The sequence below is a fragment of the Pan troglodytes genome, chromosome X (assembly GCF_028858775.2).
Source record: "Pan troglodytes isolate AG18354 chromosome X, NHGRI_mPanTro3-v2.0_pri, whole genome shotgun sequence".
NCBI lineage: Eukaryota > Metazoa > Chordata > Mammalia > Primates > Hominidae > Pan > Pan troglodytes.
The window spans coordinates 56,984,051-57,005,171 of NC_072421.2; the positions used below are offsets into that span (position 1 = coordinate 56,984,051).

The 21,121-nt window shown below is 40.5% G+C and overlaps 1 protein-coding gene and 1 long non-coding RNA gene across 7 annotated transcripts; both read right to left on the reverse strand.

Moving 5' to 3' along the window:
- Nucleotides 1-843: 843 nt before the first annotated feature.
- LOC134809331 (uncharacterized) lies at nucleotides 844-8,956 on the reverse strand. 3 transcript variants are annotated; one of them, XR_010154787.1, is made up of 4 exons: nucleotides 8,744-8,956; nucleotides 3,051-3,131; nucleotides 2,372-2,412; nucleotides 844-1,667 (listed from the first exon to the last, which is right to left on the reverse strand). It is a non-coding gene; the product is annotated as an uncharacterized LOC134809331 (long non-coding RNA). The 3 variants fall into 3 exon arrangements; XR_010154785.1 differs by lacking the exon at nucleotides 2,372-2,412 and having other exon boundaries at nucleotides 1,544-1,667; nucleotides 8,744-8,879; XR_010154786.1 differs by lacking the exons at nucleotides 844-1,667; nucleotides 2,372-2,412 and adding an exon at nucleotides 2,876-2,969 and having other exon boundaries at nucleotides 8,744-8,879.
- Nucleotides 8,957-15,300: 6,344 nt separating this feature from the next.
- On the reverse strand, nucleotides 15,301-20,010 carry SPIN3 (spindlin family member 3). 4 transcript variants are annotated; one of them, XM_016943834.4, is made up of 2 exons: nucleotides 19,685-20,010; nucleotides 15,301-19,418 (listed from the first exon to the last, which is right to left on the reverse strand). In XM_016943834.4, exon 2 carries the CDS (start codon nucleotides 19,414-19,416, stop codon nucleotides 18,640-18,642), a length of 777 nt encoding a protein of 258 aa, XP_016799323.1. In that variant the 5' UTR covers nucleotides 19,417-19,418; nucleotides 19,685-20,010; the 3' UTR covers nucleotides 15,301-18,639. The 4 variants fall into 4 exon arrangements, with proteins under 4 accessions (XP_016799323.1, XP_016799325.1, XP_009437440.2 ...); XM_016943836.4 differs by having other exon boundaries at nucleotides 19,750-19,881; XM_009439165.5 differs by having other exon boundaries at nucleotides 19,711-19,837.
- Nucleotides 20,011-21,121: the final 1,111 nt, after the last annotated feature.

Below are 21,121 nucleotides of genomic sequence, written 5' to 3' on the forward strand. Positions count from 1 at the left end.
TATAATGAGGTAGGTCCGATCCCCCCACTTTCTGCCATATCCTGAACCAGTCTTTCAGGTTAAATTTTAGAGTGCCCTGGCAGAGGAGGATGTCCATTCAGATGGTTGGGGGGGCCTTAGAATTTTATTTTGGGTTTACAGTAGTTTAGTCTTTTATGAGAATGAAAGCCTGGGGTATGGCTGGCTGGTTACTGTTGGTTGGAACTCCACAGTTGATTTCTAGCCAGTAGAGGCAGCTTAGGTTTGGGATGACTCTGCCTAAGCCATTTCCTGTGGAATTGTTCCCCCTCATGGTAGGCACTGAAGGGTCTGAAGAGCCACCTTATTGAGTGGTTGGTCCACTTTTAACTTTTCCTGGTCCTTAGAGCTCCTAGATGTGTGTGTAAGCCTAAGGCCATAGGGATTCCCTTTATAGGGTAGTAAATGGGAGGTGAGGGTAATTACACCAATGTGTATGGTTCTCATAATGAAAACTGTGTCACAGTCCAAGTCTTTAATGGCTTGGTTCCAGAATGCGATGTTTGGGAGAAAACATCTTGGTGGACAGTTTGTATAAATTGGCAGTCATAACTTTTATGGAATTTTGATAGATATTGAGAATACTGTACATTGTTTGGAAAGGAAATTCATTGGAAAATGGAGAATCGGATAAGTATGGAGCGGGTCCTTTCTAAACAACCTTTGTTAAACTGTAAAGGACTATGCAATGATCTCTCTTATTTACCTTTTTAGATCTATTTTCTTTTTTGTCCTTACAAAAACTGTATCTGACTAGAATTATTCTGTGTGATTGGTACAGGGATATTTCTACTATTATTAATCTTTATAACCTTCACACTGTTAGAGACATGCTTTTGCATGAATTAAAAATTTTATTTAAAAACATTACATCTCTTATACAAGTGTACATATGTAAAAGAGAGAACAAATTTTCGTTCCATTGCAATTTCTCTGAGGAAATTAAAAGCCTGCCTTCAAAACAAGAGGCTGAAACAGAAATCATTCTAAAAGTTAATGTCCTAATGACCAGCAGAAGAGGGCAACTTCAGTTAGGTAGAGAAAAACTTGTGAGTGGCTATGGAAACTGAGAAAAACTTTCAACTTAGTAGGGAAGAAAAAGATATCATGGAAGAAGCGAGCATATTGTTGCTAAAATAGTTTTACCTGCCACTGAAATTTATGCTCTAAAGGGAAAAGAAGACTTTATCATCTTTTTTGAGGAAAGCTGCTACTTATATATTTAGTTCTTTTGAGGATAGCAATGGCCCATGACTGTTTCACTGGGGAGAGTTTGAAATAGTCTTTAAACTCAAATAAATGGACCAAATTAAATTTGTCAGTATAGATTTAGTAAAATAAGATTGCTAGCCAATAATTGCAGAAAGAAAAAGTATCATATTTGTTCACAAAGTCCAATATTTTGTTCATTTAAAACAGCTTTTAGTGGAGCTGTTACCTGTTTATGTAATTTTTCTTGTTGAAATGAACAAAATAAAATTCCCTAAAAACTGTAATAAAATCAGAGAATTGTACACCTCCTTACCAGAGACTATAAAGCATCTATCAAATATGGTGAAACTGGGACCAGGTCAAAGGAGGATGTTGAGCATATCTTCTGTAATCTCAAACTGAGTCTAGAACTCCAAAGGACCTACCCAATATTTTACCTGGAAAGATAAGAAATAAATATTTGAATTAACGTGTCACTATTGAAATTCATGCATAAGTACACAATAAATGTGTATGACAATGTTCTTGGTGGCATTGTTCATAATAACCAAATTTTGGAAACTGTCCCAATATATATCAACAAGGATTTGCTAAATAAATTATGCTTTATTCACACAATGGAATACTATACAAAGAAGTAACTCTGCATATAAGAACCTACAAACATGTTCACTTTCTATTAAGTGGAAAAATTTATAGAGGAGGATATATACTATGGTTCTATTTCTACAACTTCGTATATGTGCACATAGATGGATTTAATGTACAGGTGTATATATGCGTTTTCTGCCTCTCTGGTCCTCTCTGTGTCTCTACACACATGTGTACATGCATGCATAAAAATACACAGAAAGGAACTTCTATGGTTTGAATATTCCCTCCAAAACTTATGTTGAAACTTTATCTCCAATGTGGCAGTATTCAGAGGTATGGCCTTTAACAGGTGATTGGAACATGAGGGTTCTGCCCTTGTGAATGGATTAATCCACTGACAGATTATCATGGAAGTAGAACTGGTGGTTTTATAAGAAGAGAAAGAGAGACCTAAGCTACCATGTTAGCATACTTAGTCCCCTTGCCATGTGATACCCTGTGCTACCTCAGGACTGCAGAGAGTTTCTACCATCAAGAAGGCCCTCACCAGATGTGGCCCCTCAATCTTGAACTTCCCAGCCTCCAGAACTGTAAGAAATAAATTTTATTTTTTTAAATAAATTTTCAGGTATTTTGTTATAAGCAACAGAAAATAGGCTAAGACAGGTGCCATGAGTGAGAGTGAACCTCCAGAGTTTATGATCATTTGATACCTAGGAGCTGTGTTGGACTTGACATAGCCAAACCTTGATCAGACTGTTGATGGCCTACATGTGATGTAGGAAATATATTGGACATTGTGTGATTGTCTTTAATCAAACCATAAAGCTAGACCACACTGCTTTAGGCCTAGACAGAATTTCCTCCAAAGGGAATATGTTGCCACTGTCAGATTCAATGTATGAACAGGAAATGAAGACCTAGGAGGCAGGCCTTACCTTGACTATGAATGAAGAAAAAGTACTCCTTTCAGTATCTGGGGCTGGTGAAAAATTTGGCCTTGAACTCCACCTTGTGGACAGATGTGGAGATGCTATAAACACTTCCAGTGGTTGGAAGGTGAGCTGTCTGAAGCCAAGTGAAGGCAGAAAAGGAAGACAGACAGGAGAGTCAACTTGGTAGGAGACTCTGGGATGCGTCTGTGCCTGAATAGTTGTAATTATATTCAGTGTAGCATTTTCCTTCTTACATTCCAAAACTTTCAGTAAAATCTTGTAAACGCTTACCTTATGCCCACTCTTAGAATTAAATAGAAAAGAGGCCATCCTGTTGGTTTCACAGCAGTCACCCATGAAGAACAGCTGTTCCTAGGAGAGATGATTGCCCAGGATTTAGCACCACCAGAAGCAGGAACATGCTACCGTCACAAGACTGGAGCAGAAGATCCTGAGAGGCTTGCTCATGAGCACATGTGGGGATAATAATATTAAGGATAAATAATCTGAAAGCTCTGTAAATGGTGAAACCCTTTTAATTAACAGTATTTACCTGAGGACAGGACTCAGTGAGGTAAATATGATCTTATGTGGAGTCTTACAATAAGTTTGTCTCCCAGCCTCCAGCCACTCCAGCCCTAATATACATATACCCTTTATACTTCTGGACCTTTTAAAGCATGCATCTGATCCTACTGTCACTGCTCAAAATCATCAGTACTTTCCCTTCTGCCTGCAGAACAGATTCCAAATTCCTTAAATCTTCATTGAAAGGCCATTGTAGATTACAGTGTTAGATTAAACTCAACATATATTTCCAACCTCAGCAATCTCTGTACATCTTTTCACTATCTTTAGGTATATGAGAGTCCTAGCTGTTCTACAAAACCTGATAGTATAATCTGGCAAACATAGTAATTTTGGCTTTTATCCAGCTTGGCCCTGCTGTTTTTTTTTCAAGAGGTCTGAGTCTGCATTGGTTACCAAGAGTTTCTTAGTCAAGCCCTACCTATATGGCAGTCAGTAGGAATTTCTGCCAGAGTATGGTGAACCAATCATTGAGATTCTCCAGTCCATCACGGATTATTCAGTGAGAGAGTAAAAGTGGATGAAGCATCACCAGTTTGCCACCATCTTAACCCAGAAACAAAAACACAGTAAAAAGGAAAGTACACTAAAAGAACCAACCAGCAAACAAAACAACCAGTATTCCAAGTGAGATTTATTTTGTTATGTTCTATTTTTTTGTTAGTGGCCTTTTAAGCTGCAAAATATAACTGAATATGAATTAAACTGTAAACACATAATTGACACATTTATCTATTTTTCTCAGAGACAAAGGCACAGTGCTAGTTTTTCGGTGAAAACATTCTAAACCATGTTAAAACATGTCCAGTTTGTAACCGGCCTTTAGAATTTGTATAGGGCTGATTTTCTGCCTAGAAACTGATGCTATTATGTCTCTTCCAGCTTTATTAAAAAGGATTTTTTCCTGTATGTTTATATCAGATCTAAAGCCCTCACAAAACATGAAGATATAATTAAATGTAATCATTTTTGCTGATTCTCTGGACTTGGTCCTAAGGTAGATAAAATTAAGACCTCGTTCATAGGACAAGTTGGTCATTTATCCAGTGTCTACCTATGACCATTGTTGTCCATATGCTGACTTAAAATTGCCCCTTCACGATTCATGACACAGCACTGTCAACAACTTCACACGTGTTTTCACACTCTCGTTCTGCTTGGATCCTCACTAAATCTTGTGATGTACTCAGAGCAGATTCTGGTTCCACCTGACACACCAATGTAATTATTCTGAAGAGAAGTTTGGTATTCTCTAGCAAAATCGAAGATATGCCCACCCTATGACCCAGCAATTCTAGGCATATGCACAACAGAAACTCATGTGCAAAAGGAGAAATGTGTAAGGATATTTTAGAACAAGAATTAAAAACAAACAAACAAACAAACAAAAAATCCCAAACTAACAATTACCTAAATATTCATTCTTTGGGAATATATACATTGTGGTATAGCCTCAAAATGGCATTTTATATATCCATATGAAAAGGTCACAAAAATAGAGTGAAAAAAGCAGGACACAAAAATACTGGCATAGTACACTATATGGGTAAAAATTTAAAACATGAAAACAATATATATTTTGGGGATACATATATAGTGAAAAAATAAACTAGTAGGAAGGACATATCAACTACAGTTCAGTGACAAAGGAAAAAAATGGGGTTGGAATAAAATAAGAACTAAAAATGTATCTCTCTTTTTTAATTTCCTTCATTAAAAAAAAAAGGGACAAAAGAAGAAGGGGCAGCAGCAGTAGCAGCGTGGCTGGGAGTCAGACATACTGATTTAAGATGTGACTCCTATAGGACTTTACTGTTACTTTAAACCCTTTCCACTCTCTGGACCTGTTTCATACTCTGTACAAATGAGGAGGGAGACTAGACAATCTCAAGGCCCGCTCAGCTCTTAAATTCTATTTTTCTGTCCTTACCACCAGTCCTTGTCTGTATATGCTTACAGTCTTAATTTCCATATACCCAGTTAACAATCTTCTGTACATCTAAGTAACAAATTGGCATTTCCTTTCGTGGAACAGAACATTACCGGCATTAAAAAGAAAAAAAATAAAGAGAAACATATTAGTTAAAATCTTTTTTTTTTTTTTTTTTTTTGGTAAGTGCCAGAAAATGAAAGCAATGTATTGACTAATAATACTGGGACAAACAGAGGGAAGAAGAGGCCTAAAGCCTCTCTAAATCCACAGATTCAGGACTGGCACAATGGCTCACGCCTATAATCCCAGCACTTTGGGAGGCCGAGGCAGGCAGATCACCTGAGGTCAGGAGTTTGAGACCAGCCTGGCCAACACGGTGAAACCCCGTCTCTACTAAAAATACAAAAATTATCCAGGCATGTTGGTGGCTGGCGCCTGTAGTCACAGATACTTGGGAGGCTGAGACAGAATTGCTTGAACCCAGGAGATGGAGGTTGCGGTGAGCCAAGATCACACCACTGAACTCCAGTCTGGGAGACAGAGTGAGACTCCATCTCAAAAAAAAAAAAAAAAAAAAAAAAGAAAAATTCCGCAGATTCAAATGTTATAATCATGATAAAGTTTTTGTTTGTTTGTTTCATTTTGTGATTTGGTTTTCCCCCTGTGGGTACCTTTATTCTCATGCATATCTTCTCTATATACTTTCAAAGGTGGCCAGCTAAAGGTCCAGGTTTATGACATTGTTGATGTAAACTTTAAACTACCAATGGATAAAAAGTTCCTCAACTTCAAATCCCAAAATCTACAGCTTTAAACTCTCTTATAATTCCTATCATGGCATAGATGAGCACTGCAGACATTAAACTGGTTTCTGGATTTTATACTTATTTCCTATCTGCATTTTCCTGCAAGAGTAATATTCACTCACGGATTTATGGTAACATTTTTTTAAACTTAAATATCCCATTACACTTCTCAAGCGTATCTTTGCTCATTATATGACTAGAGCATCACAAAAAGCCTGTGAGGTGCATGGCTTATTGGTACCATACCCCACCCTCAATTCCCTGTGCCTTTCATTTTGTTTCAGGAATTAATGGGTCCAAAAGGAAGAGAAGTTGACTGACTTCCTCATGTCTCACAGGCAATAGATGGTAGAAGTGGAGCAAGAAGGTTCTCCAGTATCTGCTGCTTCCCCAAGTTTGTTCACAATGTACAGCTCAGTGATGGGTGAAAAAACATCTTTGTTGTCCTGAGGCTGGCCAGAGATAGACACTTGACTCCATGGTTACTTGGAGAGGTACTACATCCTCTCAGGGTAAATGGGCTCACCCTGGACAGCATCACGGACCACCCAGGATCATGATGGAATTCTCAGGGCCAGAAGCAACATATGGAGAAACCCCTTATCCTGAATGCATCCAGGTGAGGCTTGAGCTATAACTCCTGCCCAGATTCAGGGGAGCTGGAGCAGGAAGTTTAGGGTCTGGTGTTAGGAGCCCAAGATTGGAGTTCCAGCCCCACTGCTGATTGGCTGTGGGACCTGGGAGACCTGCCACTTCCCTTCTCAGTTTCTTCTTGTGAGAAAAGGGAGGGAAACATCTGACTTCACAGAAGCACTGGAAGTTATCATCTGAAAGAATGGCCGTAAGATTGTTACTGTCACCTCAGTTCTTTTCTCCTCCAGTGCTTCTGTGTACTCTCGTGGCAAATCCCTTCTACTTGTCTTGAGAAGAAAATACCCAGGGCCAGCATTGCTTCTCTCAGCCAGTCACTTAGTCAAAAAATACTTTCTGATGCCCCAGAAAGAACCTTGTCTGTGCTGGGCAATGTCTAGAATATGAAGAGGAATTCAACCACACAGCTGTTGCCTCTGAAGAGATCACAGAGAAGCTGTCATTCTGGGGGAACAGGAGGTAGCAGTAAATACTGTAACAAAGGGATAAAGGATATAAGAGTAAAGAGCGATCAACTGACCAAGCTGTGGAGTTAATTAAAGACTTCAGATATGAAATGTTTAAGTAAATCCTGTTTCCACCCAGGTAATACAGTGAGAGGAAGCACATTCCAGGCAGGAGAAACAAGTGCAAAAACCAAGAGACTTGAAACAACTTGGACTGTTGAAGGAAATGGCCTGAAACATAAGGACCAGGGAGTAGTAGTAAATAGTGCAGTAGTAAATAGTTAAGCTACAAAGGTAGAAAGGAGCCAGATCATGAAGGGCCTTGAATGCTGGGCTGAAAAGGTGGTCTTCATTCCAGGCAAATTATGTAATGCTGTCATGCAGTTTAGTGGCCCCATTTGTCATGCAAAATTACAAACTGCATTTCCATTCTGTGAAACTATCCACTTTAAAAGGCATCATCAATTTCAGACAATACTGATATGTTAATATTTATTCCAAAACCTGCCTTTCCTTGTGCAGGGTGATAGTCTTCAACAGTCATTCTTGAGACATCTGTTCTTTACGTGCCCCGCAGCTAGTGGTACTCATGTGTGCAGGGTACTCACATTTTAGTGAATGAGGGGAAAAAGGAGAGTGAGAGACAAGGAATAAGAGGTGAGGATTAGAAAACTTCGGGATTTTCTACCCTATCCCCAGCCATCCCACTACTCTTCAGTTCTTTTCTCTCTTCCCATGCAGAATGGAATCTCTTAAGAAACAGTCATAATCTCACACAGGGTAACTGATAGCATTCCAAATGTCTGAGGTTTTGGAAAGAAGTGGGCCAAGCACCATTTGAATTACTGTGTAGGTGAATCTGATAGTGTGTGTGCAGTGATTTGTGTACTTCAGTGTTTAAGCAAGGGAGGCCCTAAAGCCAACGAATATCTACAGTTATCAACAAATATTCAGCAAATAATAAATCAACAGATATCCATGGGAATCAACAGTTTCAATAGACCTGAGTAGTGGGATGAGCAAAGGCTCTGCAAGGTCAGTACTATGCTAGGGTGGGGCTTGACTACTGGGGACCCCGCTGAGGCCATCTGCACTAGAAATATTTTGTGTTCCATAACTAAATGCTGGTAAGAAGAGGCAGATCACTGAATGATAGCATCTGGGTAGTGCTTGGCTATGTATGTATAATACAGAGGACTGATATAATAGAGCCGTAGGTTAACTAGGTCTCTCCTTGCATTGGCCTTGACTTCCTTCTTTTATTTTAGTTTTTTAGAGACGGAGGTCTCACTATGTTGCCCAGATGGGACTTGAACTCCTGCACTCAGGGATCCTCTCACTTCAGCCATCCCAGCAGCTGGAACTACAGGCACATACCAGCACGGCCCTCTAATTTCCTTCTTTAATTAGTCAACTGAGCTTTGAGTTAGGCTTTCAGAGCCCACCTCCCCTCTCTCTCGTTCACGAAGACACTGTTTTTTGACACTTGTTCCATCCATTCCATTTGCTTTCTGCCGTGTTATAGGGTTGGAAGAGGATATTAAAAAAATAACCTCTTACCTTCTAGGTGTTTGCTGTTGGTCTGCTGGTCTCATTCATAACATTGGGGTGGGGTGAAGGAAACCATATTGTCCCTCAAAATCTTTCCAGCTTTAGAGATGTCTGAGGAAGAAGTGAGTTGCTGGTGCTCACACCGGTGGACACATTACTTTGATACAATGAAAAGAAAGTCATGTATGGGTTCTTGGTGGTGGGCAGGTTTATTCAAAGGAGCTGAAAAGCAAAAAAAAAAAGTACAGTGGAGGAGCTGACATTTGAGATTAAGTGAAAAAAAATTGTCACAAAGAGATTTATGGGAAGGAGGAAGGCCAAAAAGGACTTCCAAGACATCACACTTCGTTTACCTCCTACCTCACTGGTGGTGACTTCTCAGTCTCTTGTTTGTGTCTCCTCTTCTCTCTGATCTCTTTAAGACCCAGGTCTCTGTCCATGGTCATCTGTTGTTCTCTATGTACACCCATTCCCTAGGGTGATCTCATACAGTCCCATGGTTTTAAGTATTATTTACATGGAGAAATTTCCAACTTATGTATCCAGCTTAGTCAGACCTCTCCCATGAACTGCACACTCATATATCCAATAACTGCTCAACAGCCCCACTTAGGTGTCCTAAAAACACCTTCAAACTCAACTTGTCCAAAACTGATTTCCTAGCCTCTCCTCTTCCTAGCACCCATCCAAACCATAGCCTTCTTCATCTCTATCAGTGGCAACTCCATCTTCCCAGTTGTTTTTTGGAGCCATCCATGACTCCTCTCTTTCCTTACATTTCACTTCTAATTTGTGAGAAAGTTCTACTTACTCTTCCTTCAAAATATACCCCAAATTTAAATACCTCTCACCACCTCCATTGTTACCTCTCAGATATCATTATCTCACACATGGGATACTGCAATACTCTAACTAGTTTCCCTGCTTCCTCACTTTCTCCTTTATAGCCCGTCCTTAAAACAGCAGAGAGATTTTTTTTAGAAACATAAGTGAGGTCAATTCTCTGCTGAAAATCCACAGTGGGTTTGTGGACATGGGATGCAACACCCAGGTTATGCTTCAGTGATGGACTTATTATGCTGCTTCAGCTCTCACCCCCATTAGAGATTGCCTCAGCTGCTGAAAGCAACTTTGTCCAATGCAACACCCCTTCCTGGGGCAGCCCATATCCAAAGACGGATTAGTGTAGGGGTTGAAAGGCCTGTAAATATTACCCCAACTCTGAAGGGCCATTCTAGTTCCACAGCTTCCTGTGGGTGTGGTTGACACTGTAACTGAGTCTTTTTAGAGCTTCATTTTCTTTGTGCTCATGCTGCTTTCCCATTTCTTCCCCAGGTATTGACCCCAAGGGCGCTGCTTAATAAATTTTCTACAAGATTAACTTTGTTTCTGGGTCTGTTTCCTGGGAAAACCCAACTTGTGACAGGCTCCCCATTTCATGCAGAGTAAATACCAAGTCTTTACAATGCCTTATATTATTTAGACCCTTATTTCCTCTCTGACTTCTCTTATGTCTTTCTCCTTCACCTATGTAGCTCTAGCTAAATAAGCCTCCCTGTTAGTCTTTGAACATGCCAAAAACACACTTATCTCTTAGGCCCTTTCCTCTAGTAGTTCCTTTTGCCTAGTATGCTCTTTCTCTAGATATATGCTTGGCTAACTCACTTCCTTCATTTATTTGCTCAAATATTACCTTCTCCATGAAGTCCACCCCAATCTCCCTATTTACCATGGTGACCTACCACTTCCCTTCCCTCTTCCCTTGTTCTAATTTTCTTTTTTATAACAGTTATCAATTTTTGACATCCCACATAATTTACTTATTATTATTATTTTTTTAATTGTTAGCCTCCCTTTGCTTGAATGTAAGCTCCATGAGAACAGGCATCACTGAATGCTTTGTTCATGATATATCCCAAATGCCTAGTTAAAGTGCCTGGAACAAAGTAGGCACTGAATAAATTTGTTGAACAAATGAATGAATTAAGTAGATTTAACAGTAGGAACAAAGTGTGTGTAAAAGAGGGTGATAGAGAGGGAAGAATATGAATGAGTCATGGAGAAAATCACAGCTGTGAATCACCTGGACTTCCCCCTTGGTGCTACTGTTTCTTTCCCATTTCTTTATGCAAATATTAGGAAAAAATAATAATTAGAGTATTACTTGGCATCAAGAGAGCTAGTTTCAGTCCAGCACTCTTACCAGCTGTGTGACCTTGGTTTCCTTTTTCTCTTTAAGCTTTATCTCCTTATCTGAAAAATGGAGGTAGTAACACACAGCTTCCAGTATCCTGTGCAGATTAAGATGTGCCCAACACATACTAGGTGTCCAACAAATGTTTACAGACATCCCGACATCCTCCAAGGGCAAATGATTTAAACTAATAATACAAATGTCTTGTAGTATGTGCTTGAAAATGTAACCAGAAAAATAGGTATACACATTCATTACATTACATGTGAGCTTCAACTTTATGTTATGCACCTGTTTCATAGATTTGGGGTAGAGGAAGAAATCTGCCCCATTTCCATTTAATCAGTGACCTCTTAGCCACTTTACTTGCTTTCTAGGGTAACAATAGAAAAACATATTTAAGGCCGGGCATGGTGGGACATGCCTGTAATCCCAGCACTTTGGGAGGCCGAGGCAGGCGGATCACCTGAGGTCAGGAGTTCGAGACCAGCCTGACCAACATGGTGAAACCATGTCTTTACTAAAAATACAAAATTAACCAGGCATGGTGTTGCATGCCTTTAATCCCAGCTACTTGGGAGGCTGAGGCAGGAGAATTGCTTGAACCCAGGAGGTGGAGGTTGCGGTGAGCCGAGATTGGGCCATTGCATTCCAGCCTGGGCAACAAGAGCAAAACTCTGTCTCAAAAAACAAACAAACAAACAAACAAAAACATATTTAAAAACTCCAAAAACATACCAGAAAACAACAGAGGTATAGTGTTAGCTGTGCAGAACAGTAGAGAAGAATCACAGGCCCTAGGTTTCAATGTTAAACACATTACTGAATTAATAGCTATGGATAAATGACATCAGGTATTCCAGCCTTTCAACTTTTTTTTTTCTCTCTAGAACACTCCTTCCTCAAATCATTGCATGGGCTGGCTTCTTTAGTTATTTGCTAATATCCACTCAGGCCTTCCTCTGAAAACCTTTTGCTGAAGTAGTTCCCTTATTTCAGTTCATCTCTATCCATTGCTCTGCTTTTTTGTTCTTCATACAACTTATCACTCTCTGAAATTATATACGTTATTTAGGTTATTTGTCTATATCTTTGTTGCTTTTCTCCCCTCTATGAAAATGCAAGCTCCCTGACAGAATGGACAGTATCTATCTCATTAATCACTATTGGGCAAATCCATCAAAAAGTAGCTGAATGAATGAATGAATGATTGCATTCAGGATAATAACCCTGCTCTCTTAACTGTCCAGTAATGTTATAAAGATTAACGAGCTCTCTGGGAAGACAAACTCAGTTCTTAGCAGAGATTAAAAGAGCTATGTACATCTAAAGAATTATTTAAATAATTTCTTTCACATTTCAGTAATAGAATTTCTAGACCTATATTCACTAGTTACATGTCACTGGAGCATTGCTAAATATAAAGGTTAACCAAAAGGACATGCGGTTTACCCTCTTGAGAACTAAAGGGAATTCACCTTTATTAAGCATCTGTGCTGCACTATGTTACATGCTAAGGATATAGTTTCTCATATACCTCTAAACAGAACTGAGTAAAGAGTGTTACTCTATCAAGAAGGGGAATAGATTCACAAAGATTAAGTAACTTGCTAGTATAGAGCTAGTAAAACCTGGAATTAATGTCCAATCAGCTGACTTTATTGTTTTTTTCACTTATTCCACCCTTTCTTGGGAAGCATGTGGCCCTCAGATCTGTGCTTCTTAGGCCAAGATCAAGCATAACATCTCCATTGTTGAAATGGGCCTACTTGAAAACAGTGAAAGAAGAAAATAAAACTTTGCTTGTTTACTCACTGGTTTCGTGAAATCCCAGTGGAAAGAGACGTGGGTAATTTGGAACTTTGTATGATTTGAAAAGCCAAGTTTTTTTTGCCCCAAATTAAGCTTAGTGAGAACAAGGGCAAGCAGATGGAAGACTTATTAGGAAATAAGATTGGGGCAAGAAAAACCTAATTTCCTAGATCAGTGTTTCCTAATCATTACTGATGATAAAGAATCACCTGAGGTATCTTGTACAGCTGCCCCAGGTCCCTTCCCAAGAGATTTTGATTCATTACATCTAAGATGGGGCTCAGCAATTTATATTTAACAATCACTCCAGGTAAATCTTATCAGGTAAGTATAGGAAATAATAACTCTGACCTCACTCAATTGCCACCTATAAATCAGTGATTTTCAATGTGGGGTCCCAGCAGCATCAGTCTCATGTGGGAACTTGTTATAAATATAAGCCTGTGGACCCCACCCTAGACTTGCTCAATCAGAATCTCTGTAAGAGGGCCCCAGAAATCTGTATTTTAACAAGTTCTCAAGGTGATTCTGGTGTGTACTAAAGTGAGAGCTACTGTACTAAATAATCTCTAATTATAGCCAATAATTGAAAAACCTCCAATTGTTCAACCCCCAGCTGCAAGAAGTGGCGTAGAATGCCCAGTTCAACCCCCAAAAAGGGCATCCACCCAAGATATGCCTCCAAGAGAGAACGTCTCAGAAAACACAAAGAGGTATTTGACCAAAGGAGTCACTCAACTGCCAGGATAGGTAGTCCTTGTCTAACAGGTTATGACATATGCTTTGGACCAGAAACTACTATGTATTGTTTCCTATTTCCTCCCTTTTTCAAATGGTAGTTTTGATTATATTTCTCTGGTTATCTCCCCACTAGTGTATATTGGGTATGTTGAGAAGAGTAGTTTATAATTTAAGTATAGGTGACCAGACTGCAAGGAAGATGGATCTAAAGATGGCTGCATATCAACTAGGGATCTTGAACTTAACGCTAAATGCAGTAACTAGATAAGACTTCAGGTTTTTCTCCTTTGGGGACATGAATTTATCACACCTACATGTGGGCATTCTTTGAAAGAGGATGTGTAGGAAGAAATGTGTCCATGGATACTAGGTATTCAAATGAAGAAGCTATACTAGATATTTGTGATTGGTGAATAGCATTCATTATTCATTTACCCAAAGCCCTTGATTCTACTGGAAATCCATCTGGTTTCAGAGAGATATACCCTAGTGCAGGGGTCCCCAACCCCTGGGCCACTGACAAATACTGGTCCATGGCCTGCTAGGAACCAGGCTGCACAGCAGGAGGTGAGTGGCAGGTGGGTAAGCAAGCAAAGCTTCATCTGTGTTTATAGCTGCTCCCCATCACTTGCATTACCACCTGAGTTCTGCCTCCTGTCAGATCAGCAGTGGCATTAGATGCTCATAGGAGCATGAACCCTATTGTGAACTGTGCATGCAAGGGATCTAGGTTGCATGTTCCTTATGAGAATCTAATGCCTGATGATCTGTTGCTGTCTCCCACCACCCCCATTTGGGACGGTCTAGTTGCAGGAAAACAAGCTCAGGGCTCCTACTGATTCTACATTATGGTGAGTTATATAATTATTTCATTATATATTAGAACATAATAATAGAAATAAATTGCACAATAAATGTAAGGCATTTGAATCATCCCCAAACCACCCCCCTCCCCTCACCCACCCTGTCCGTGGAAAAATTGTTTTCCATGAAACCAGTTCCTGGTGCCAAAACAATTGGGGACCACTGCCCTAGAGGTTAAGGATGGAACACCTGACCTTGCTAAGCCAATCAGTGTATTTCATCCCTGAGATTTTAGTGATTGGTCAAAGTATCTGACCTAAGCCAGCTGAGAATACATCATAGGACACAGGTTATCTATCTTTCTCTAGATTGGACTGCTGTAGCCTGGAACTGCTGGTCCAATTTTGCTACCATAAGAAAAAACAGCCTGAGAATGAAACTGACACACAGAGGGAAAATTCTAAAGAATCATAAACACTGAGCCTGAGCCCCAATTCAAACTATGCCTGAAGCCCATCTGAGCTCTAGAGTTCTTTAAAATTTATATTGATCAACGTTTGGTAACAGTTTAAGCCTGTTTGAAATGGGTTTCCTGTTACATGCAGGCAAGTTCTGTTAGAAAAGGCAAATCAAAGCTATAACTATGAATTTGCATATTGCAGTAGATGTGAGTGCAAGTTTAAACAGAAAAAAATAATTGTTCATTTCATTTCTGGATTATTAATTATATAGTACCTTAACTTTCCCCACAGCTTCAATATATAATTGGTTTTCCTTTTAACTTCCCTCAGTAAAAATATACTGGCCTCTCTTGAGAAGTTCCTCTCAGAGAATACGTTATGTTCACATATATTTCACATCCTACTATTGAGAAAAATTGGACTGGCAGAAATTGTGGGTTTGTAGGGTCATGTAAGTTTTCATTAAACTGGGTTAGGGTCTGAAGGTTTGAATTAATTACACCTCCTTCCCTTCCAGATTCTGAACCAATTAAAAAATATACACAGGAATCAAATAGGGATTAAGATATCAGCTTTAATATATTGTTCAGTGAAAAAAGCAAAATTCAGAACAGCATGTATAGTATGCCACCATTTGTGTAAAAAAAAAAAAAAAAACCTGATACACACATACCCACACACAATATGCTTGTAAATACATGGAATATCTCTGGAATGATACATCAGTAACTGGTAACAGTTGTTACTTTTTGAAAATGGGACCAGGGAACTGAGGCCAGGGGTGAGAAGGAGGAAGAGAGACTTACTTTTTAATAGTATACCCTTTTGTACTGTTTGACTTTTACCATAGGCATGTGTTATTTTTCTAAAAAACAATTTATATATTAAAACTGTAAAAAAGAATCAAAATAGATACCAGCTTTATAGCTGATAGAGCTGGATTGGAGAACATGGCTTGGACCTGAGGTTGAAATGAACTTCTATCATAAGTCTAAGGACTTTGGGATTCCCCCACCCCAAGGAGAGATAGTTGGGTCTAGAAAGCAGATGTTTACCCAGCCATGTAGTGAAGGACTGCAGTCTTTCCCACATCTTGCTGTGTGGAACGAACTCAAGATCCAAGAGTGGCCTAAGCTGCCTATCCATTATAACCATTTTCTCAATCTCATCAAGTTATTCCTCCTCCCAAGCATAAGATTGAATGAGTGTAAGAGAAGATGGGTAGAACTTTCTTCCAAACATTTTTGAGAGATGCAAGTCTTTTCCTTTTCTTGAGTCAGGAGCATGGAGAGAGGAAGAGGATAGATCCCATCATACCCTTGTACATTTTCATTCTCTTAAGCCACAATGGTTAATGCTCAAGACTCCGGTCAACAAACAGGGCTGTGGCTGTCCCCTTCCAGGGAGACCAACAGTATCTTAGAAAAGTTCTGCTCCCATCAATGTAAGATTGGTGAGCAGTTGTTTTTGCCCCCAAGAGGCTCTGAAATAAGTCAAAATAGAACAGTAATTAAATTAACTCTAAGGCTACATTACACCCTAGACTGAAAATTTGATCACAATTGCAGCCCTAATTTACAATTATGTCCAGCCATATTTCCTGACATAGCTGACAACAATTATACAATGACTCCCAAAGATAGCATTAAAATACTCCAAATAATACAATATCAACACATAATAAAAATGCCTTAGTTTGAACTATATGACCTCACCCCCACCCCATCAACTATTAAACTCCAAGGGAAAAAGTTCTGCCCAAAATTAAATTTCTAATTCAAAGTCCAAAATAATTAAAGTCCAAAACTCTGCCTTTCCCAATTTCTCGTTTTTCTCATTTCAGCCACATAGATCTCACAAAGATGTCTGCCCAGATATGGGGTTCCTTCAGCAGCTGCAGCCTTGGCTGTCTTCCTCTTGACTGGGTGTAGTTCCTTCAGGACCTCAGGAGTTGAATTAATCTAACCCCACAATTGCATGTCATACATATTAAAGAGTCCAAAGGGTCAAGAAGACATAAGATTATCACAATATCAACCTCACATCAAAAAAATTAGAAAGCACACTAGTCCCCAGCCACTAGAACAGTTTTTTTAAGCAAATATATGACCCCAGGACTTAGAACATAGGGCAATACAGACCCACATTGCTGTTGTCAGTCAAACATCATAGTAGAGACTTAGTGGCATCAAAAAGCAAAAGTAGACAGATAAAACATAGGAGAAAAGAGAACATCTTCTTTGTTTCATCCTCAGCAGGATGCCAATCTGTGCCGGTAGTCTGGACTCCATGACCTGTGAACTTAAACTAATTTGGAAGATATCTTGCAGTACAGTCCCAATATGATTGTACTGCCTTGAGTCCCAGCCCCAAATGTGCAGAACTCCATGGCCTTATTAGGCTGTTACTGCTAATGGAGCTTCTGTGAGAACCTCAATGAGAAAGCTTTGGTTTTGGCCAGGTGCTTCTCTCAAAAACCATGCTTGTACTTCAACTTTTCTTTCCTAGGCTTTGGTTAACCTCCACCAATGGCTCTTTAATAATGGAAAGCTCAAAGGCCCTTCCATTGTTTACTTTTCTGCCACAGTAGAACTCACCCTTATCTGCATATGAGTTTCTTAGGGCCAGCCAAGAAACAGGATAGTTAAAAATCAAAACACTAACAAAAATCTATTAGATTTCTATCTACCAATGCCAGCACTTAAAACATCATTAAGCCTACAGATTACCTACCACTGACTGTGTTCCAAGTCCTGCTGGGATACCATAATAGATGAGCCCACCAGTCCCTGCAAGGAAGTATAGCCTGCTTTCAGCCATTCTTGGTTCTCACAAGTGCCTTGCCCACCTCATATGCTGGGACTCTGAATTCAGTCTCCTAAGAATCAAATCTAAAACTTGAGTCTCTCTTAGCACAGCAAAGAAATCTGTATCTCAGTTTGATTCTAGGTTTCTCCTCTTTCATTTTGAGGTTCTGGACAGATCTGTCCAAACCCAGCCAAACCCAGCCTTTGCCTGTGACTGAGGGCTCTAGCTAGAGCCTGGCTTAATGCTCCTCTGGGCCGGCAAAGACCATTTGTGCTAAAGTCTGCCTGCACAGCTTCTATCAGTTAAAACCTACTCCATGTCTGCAGATACCAGCCAGAGCTATTGGAGACAAGAGAGACCCTAATGCCACTGATGACTAAAACCTTTCACTTAAGCTCCACCAGAAATCTTGATCTCTCCACTTGGAGTTTGGTCCCCAAATGCTTGTCTTCTTATCAGTTTTGCAAGGTTTCTCAGCCTATGGTTAGGTACTAAAATGCAAAGTAATTACCTTCTTAATTCTAAAACAGTTGAGCAATAGGTGAAAGAACCGGAAAGAGAGCAAAATTATTAGCCTTACTTTTAGTACAGTTAGAATTGAGAATGCAACTTGAACAAGAGACCAAAATGGGCTTCCCACTCTTTCCCATGTTAGATTTTTGAAGCCACTTGGGGGAGATTTGAGATTGGAAAGACACTTACCCAGCCAGTCACATGGGATATCTCAGCAAGCTTCACACCTCAATGAGTGTAGAGTCCAAGTGCCAAAAAGAGTGAGGTGAGAGGTGTTCAGCTACCTTTAATCTATTAACACCACCCAAGATAAAAAACAGTATGAGCCAATGGATGTCAGACTTTACCCTTCTCACTAATCAGTTAAATTGCGGAGAGGAACCAGTGAAAAGGTTGGACAGATGGGCAAAAGGTTTCTTCCAAAAACGTATGAGAGGGCAGAAGTTCCAATTTTTTGCCAAGCAAAACGTGCAAAAAGGGAGAAGATGGTTCTTACAAACTGGAAAGCAATCAAGACTTTCTGTGTCTACAGATTTAGAGTCTCATATATTTGGCAAATTTCAAGATGACCTCTAAGATGTTTTTACCAAATCGTAGACATAGATATGGAAATCATCATCAAATTTGATGAAGTACACAGAGGGTTTTGCTTCTACCTGATGAATGACCATGCCAGTTCTCTTGGAGCCATCGTCTTTGGCGTATTCCACCTGTTTGCCTACCAGGCTGTCTATGACTTCTCCTGGCTCCCTCTCTGCCAGAGGAGAATCATTGGAATCTTGAAGGATGCGGAGGTCACCATCTTTATAATCATCTAAGAGCTGGTACATATATAATACAGGATCTTTCTCATAGGTAATATAAAACCATGTGTTCATGACAGGTGCCTGAGCTAAGACCATCCCCCTCCATTCATTTTTGGAACCTTCCTCTGTCTCAAAAATATGTTCCACTGCTTTGCCAACCATTATTTCTGCCAAGTGTGTATCACTGATTCTAGATGATGCAACTCTATTAGGAAGGACTTCAAGTGATGACACTCTTTCATCTCTGTGAAGTTCCAATCCATAAACACAGTCAAATCCATCATATTTGATAAGATACAGAGAGGGATTTACAGGTACCTGATCCAGAACGGTTCCTTTCCACTGTGTTAGAGGTTCATCTCCATCTTTCCATCCGTGCTGAATTCTGCAGCCCACGATGTTCCCCCGAGGCTGGGAGGTGGGTCGGCTCCTATGCTTCTTGTGTGCAGCCTTCCTCTTTATCATGGTAACAGACACACTGCCGTGGCCAGCGCCTGTCCTGGACCGCTGCCCTGCAGCTGCCTTTCCAAACGGGGTCTTCATGCCTGCGAGGAGGAGCACAGTTGCCAGGTGGACCGAGAAAGGAAATTAACAAAATCAATGCATAACACGGAGAGCTTTTTCTCCTAATCAGCGCACCCAGTAAACCCACACCTGTTTCTCCCGAAAGCTAGATAGCAAAGCTGGAAATCAAGGCACCCTGGCTGAGTGCCTGCAGTAACCTTCCTCCCCAGCTCAGTCTGGCTAAGATCTGCGGTTCGGTGAAATACGAAGCGTTTCCCCATTCCCCTCGCCCTGCTTCCAACACTACCCGGCCAGGAGGCGCAGATTCCCCACCGTCCCGGATTGCGGGCCTCAAGTGCACAAATCGGACACCTCGCCGTTGCCTCCGCAGTGAGCCTATGGAGGAGGAAAATCAGCGGGCGAGCAGCCCGGTGCTTGCAAAAGCTGGGAGAGGGTGATCCGTAGGCAATGAGTGTCTCTAAGAGGGCGGCGGGGCAGGCGAAGATGACCGTGGCGGCGTCCCTTGCTCTTGGCTCCTGCGTCCTCCGCCTTCCTGGTGGCGGCGGCGGTGGCGGTGGCCGCAGCCCCTCTCCCACATCGGACTCCCACTAGTCGCTGCTGCGCCGCAGTCTCCTCCCTCTTTTTCTAGCGCAGCTTCCGGTCAGTAGAGAGGCCTCCCCTTCCTGCCAAACACCGCGTGGCGCCCCTCCCCCGCCAACCTGTACCACAGCCCTGGGCGTGGGGGGTGCTCCTAGGCTCTCGGTCTCGCAGCTTCCTCCAAATCAGAAGCTGTGGAGCCCACAACCACCTCTCTCTCACTGCATAGGTTTACCTCTTCTGGTTTAGCACGCGCCCCTCCCCTCACCTAACCTCAACCCTCTGCGCCCCTGCCCCTTCTGCTTTCCACCTTTCAGGAATTAGCTCTTTCCTTTCCCCTCCCTCCCCGCGTCCCCCCACCCTCCATTGAAGGGGATTTGTGGTAGGACAAGAGAAATGCGCTACTGCTCAGTGTTCAGGCTGCCATCTTGACCCAATCTACGTAATTTTTACTGACTTGTCATTCCCAGACTTAACTTCTTGAGGATTTCTTTTCTTTTCCCCTGATTGCAAAAGAATTGCATGCACAATATTGACACTGTAAAATTCAGAAAATTGACATGAAAAGAAAATAATTAAGCCGGCCTCCCATTTTCCAGGGCTTACAGTGAAATATTAACACTATTTCCTTTTCCTTTTTTCTAAGCTCTTACAAAGCTTGGATAATTTTGAATATGCACTTTCATGTCCTGCTCATTTCCATGTAGAATAAACATTTGCTCAGTTTTTTAGATATTTTCTGAGAACATGTTTTGTAGTAGCTTCATAAAATTAAGCATTAGGATTTTTCATAATTTTGCCGTTGCCTCCGATCTTCAGACGTTTAATTGTTAAATACCTATAAATTGTGCTTGTGCATGAATTATTCTGTTCACTTGAACAGAATAACCTAGACACTAAACTTAGAACAATTGCTATAATTAAAACAGGAATTTGTGAGATCATAAATCTGTGGAGAAAGACATTTTAGAAGTGATTCAATCAGTTTTATCGTTACTGCCATCCTAGTGGGTATGAAGTGATATCTAATTGTGGTTTTAATTTGCATTTCTCTAATGACTAATGAGGATGAGCATCTTTTTGTGTGCTTGTTGGACATTTGTGTATCTTTGGAGAAATGTCTATTTCAAGTGCTTTGTTCATTTTT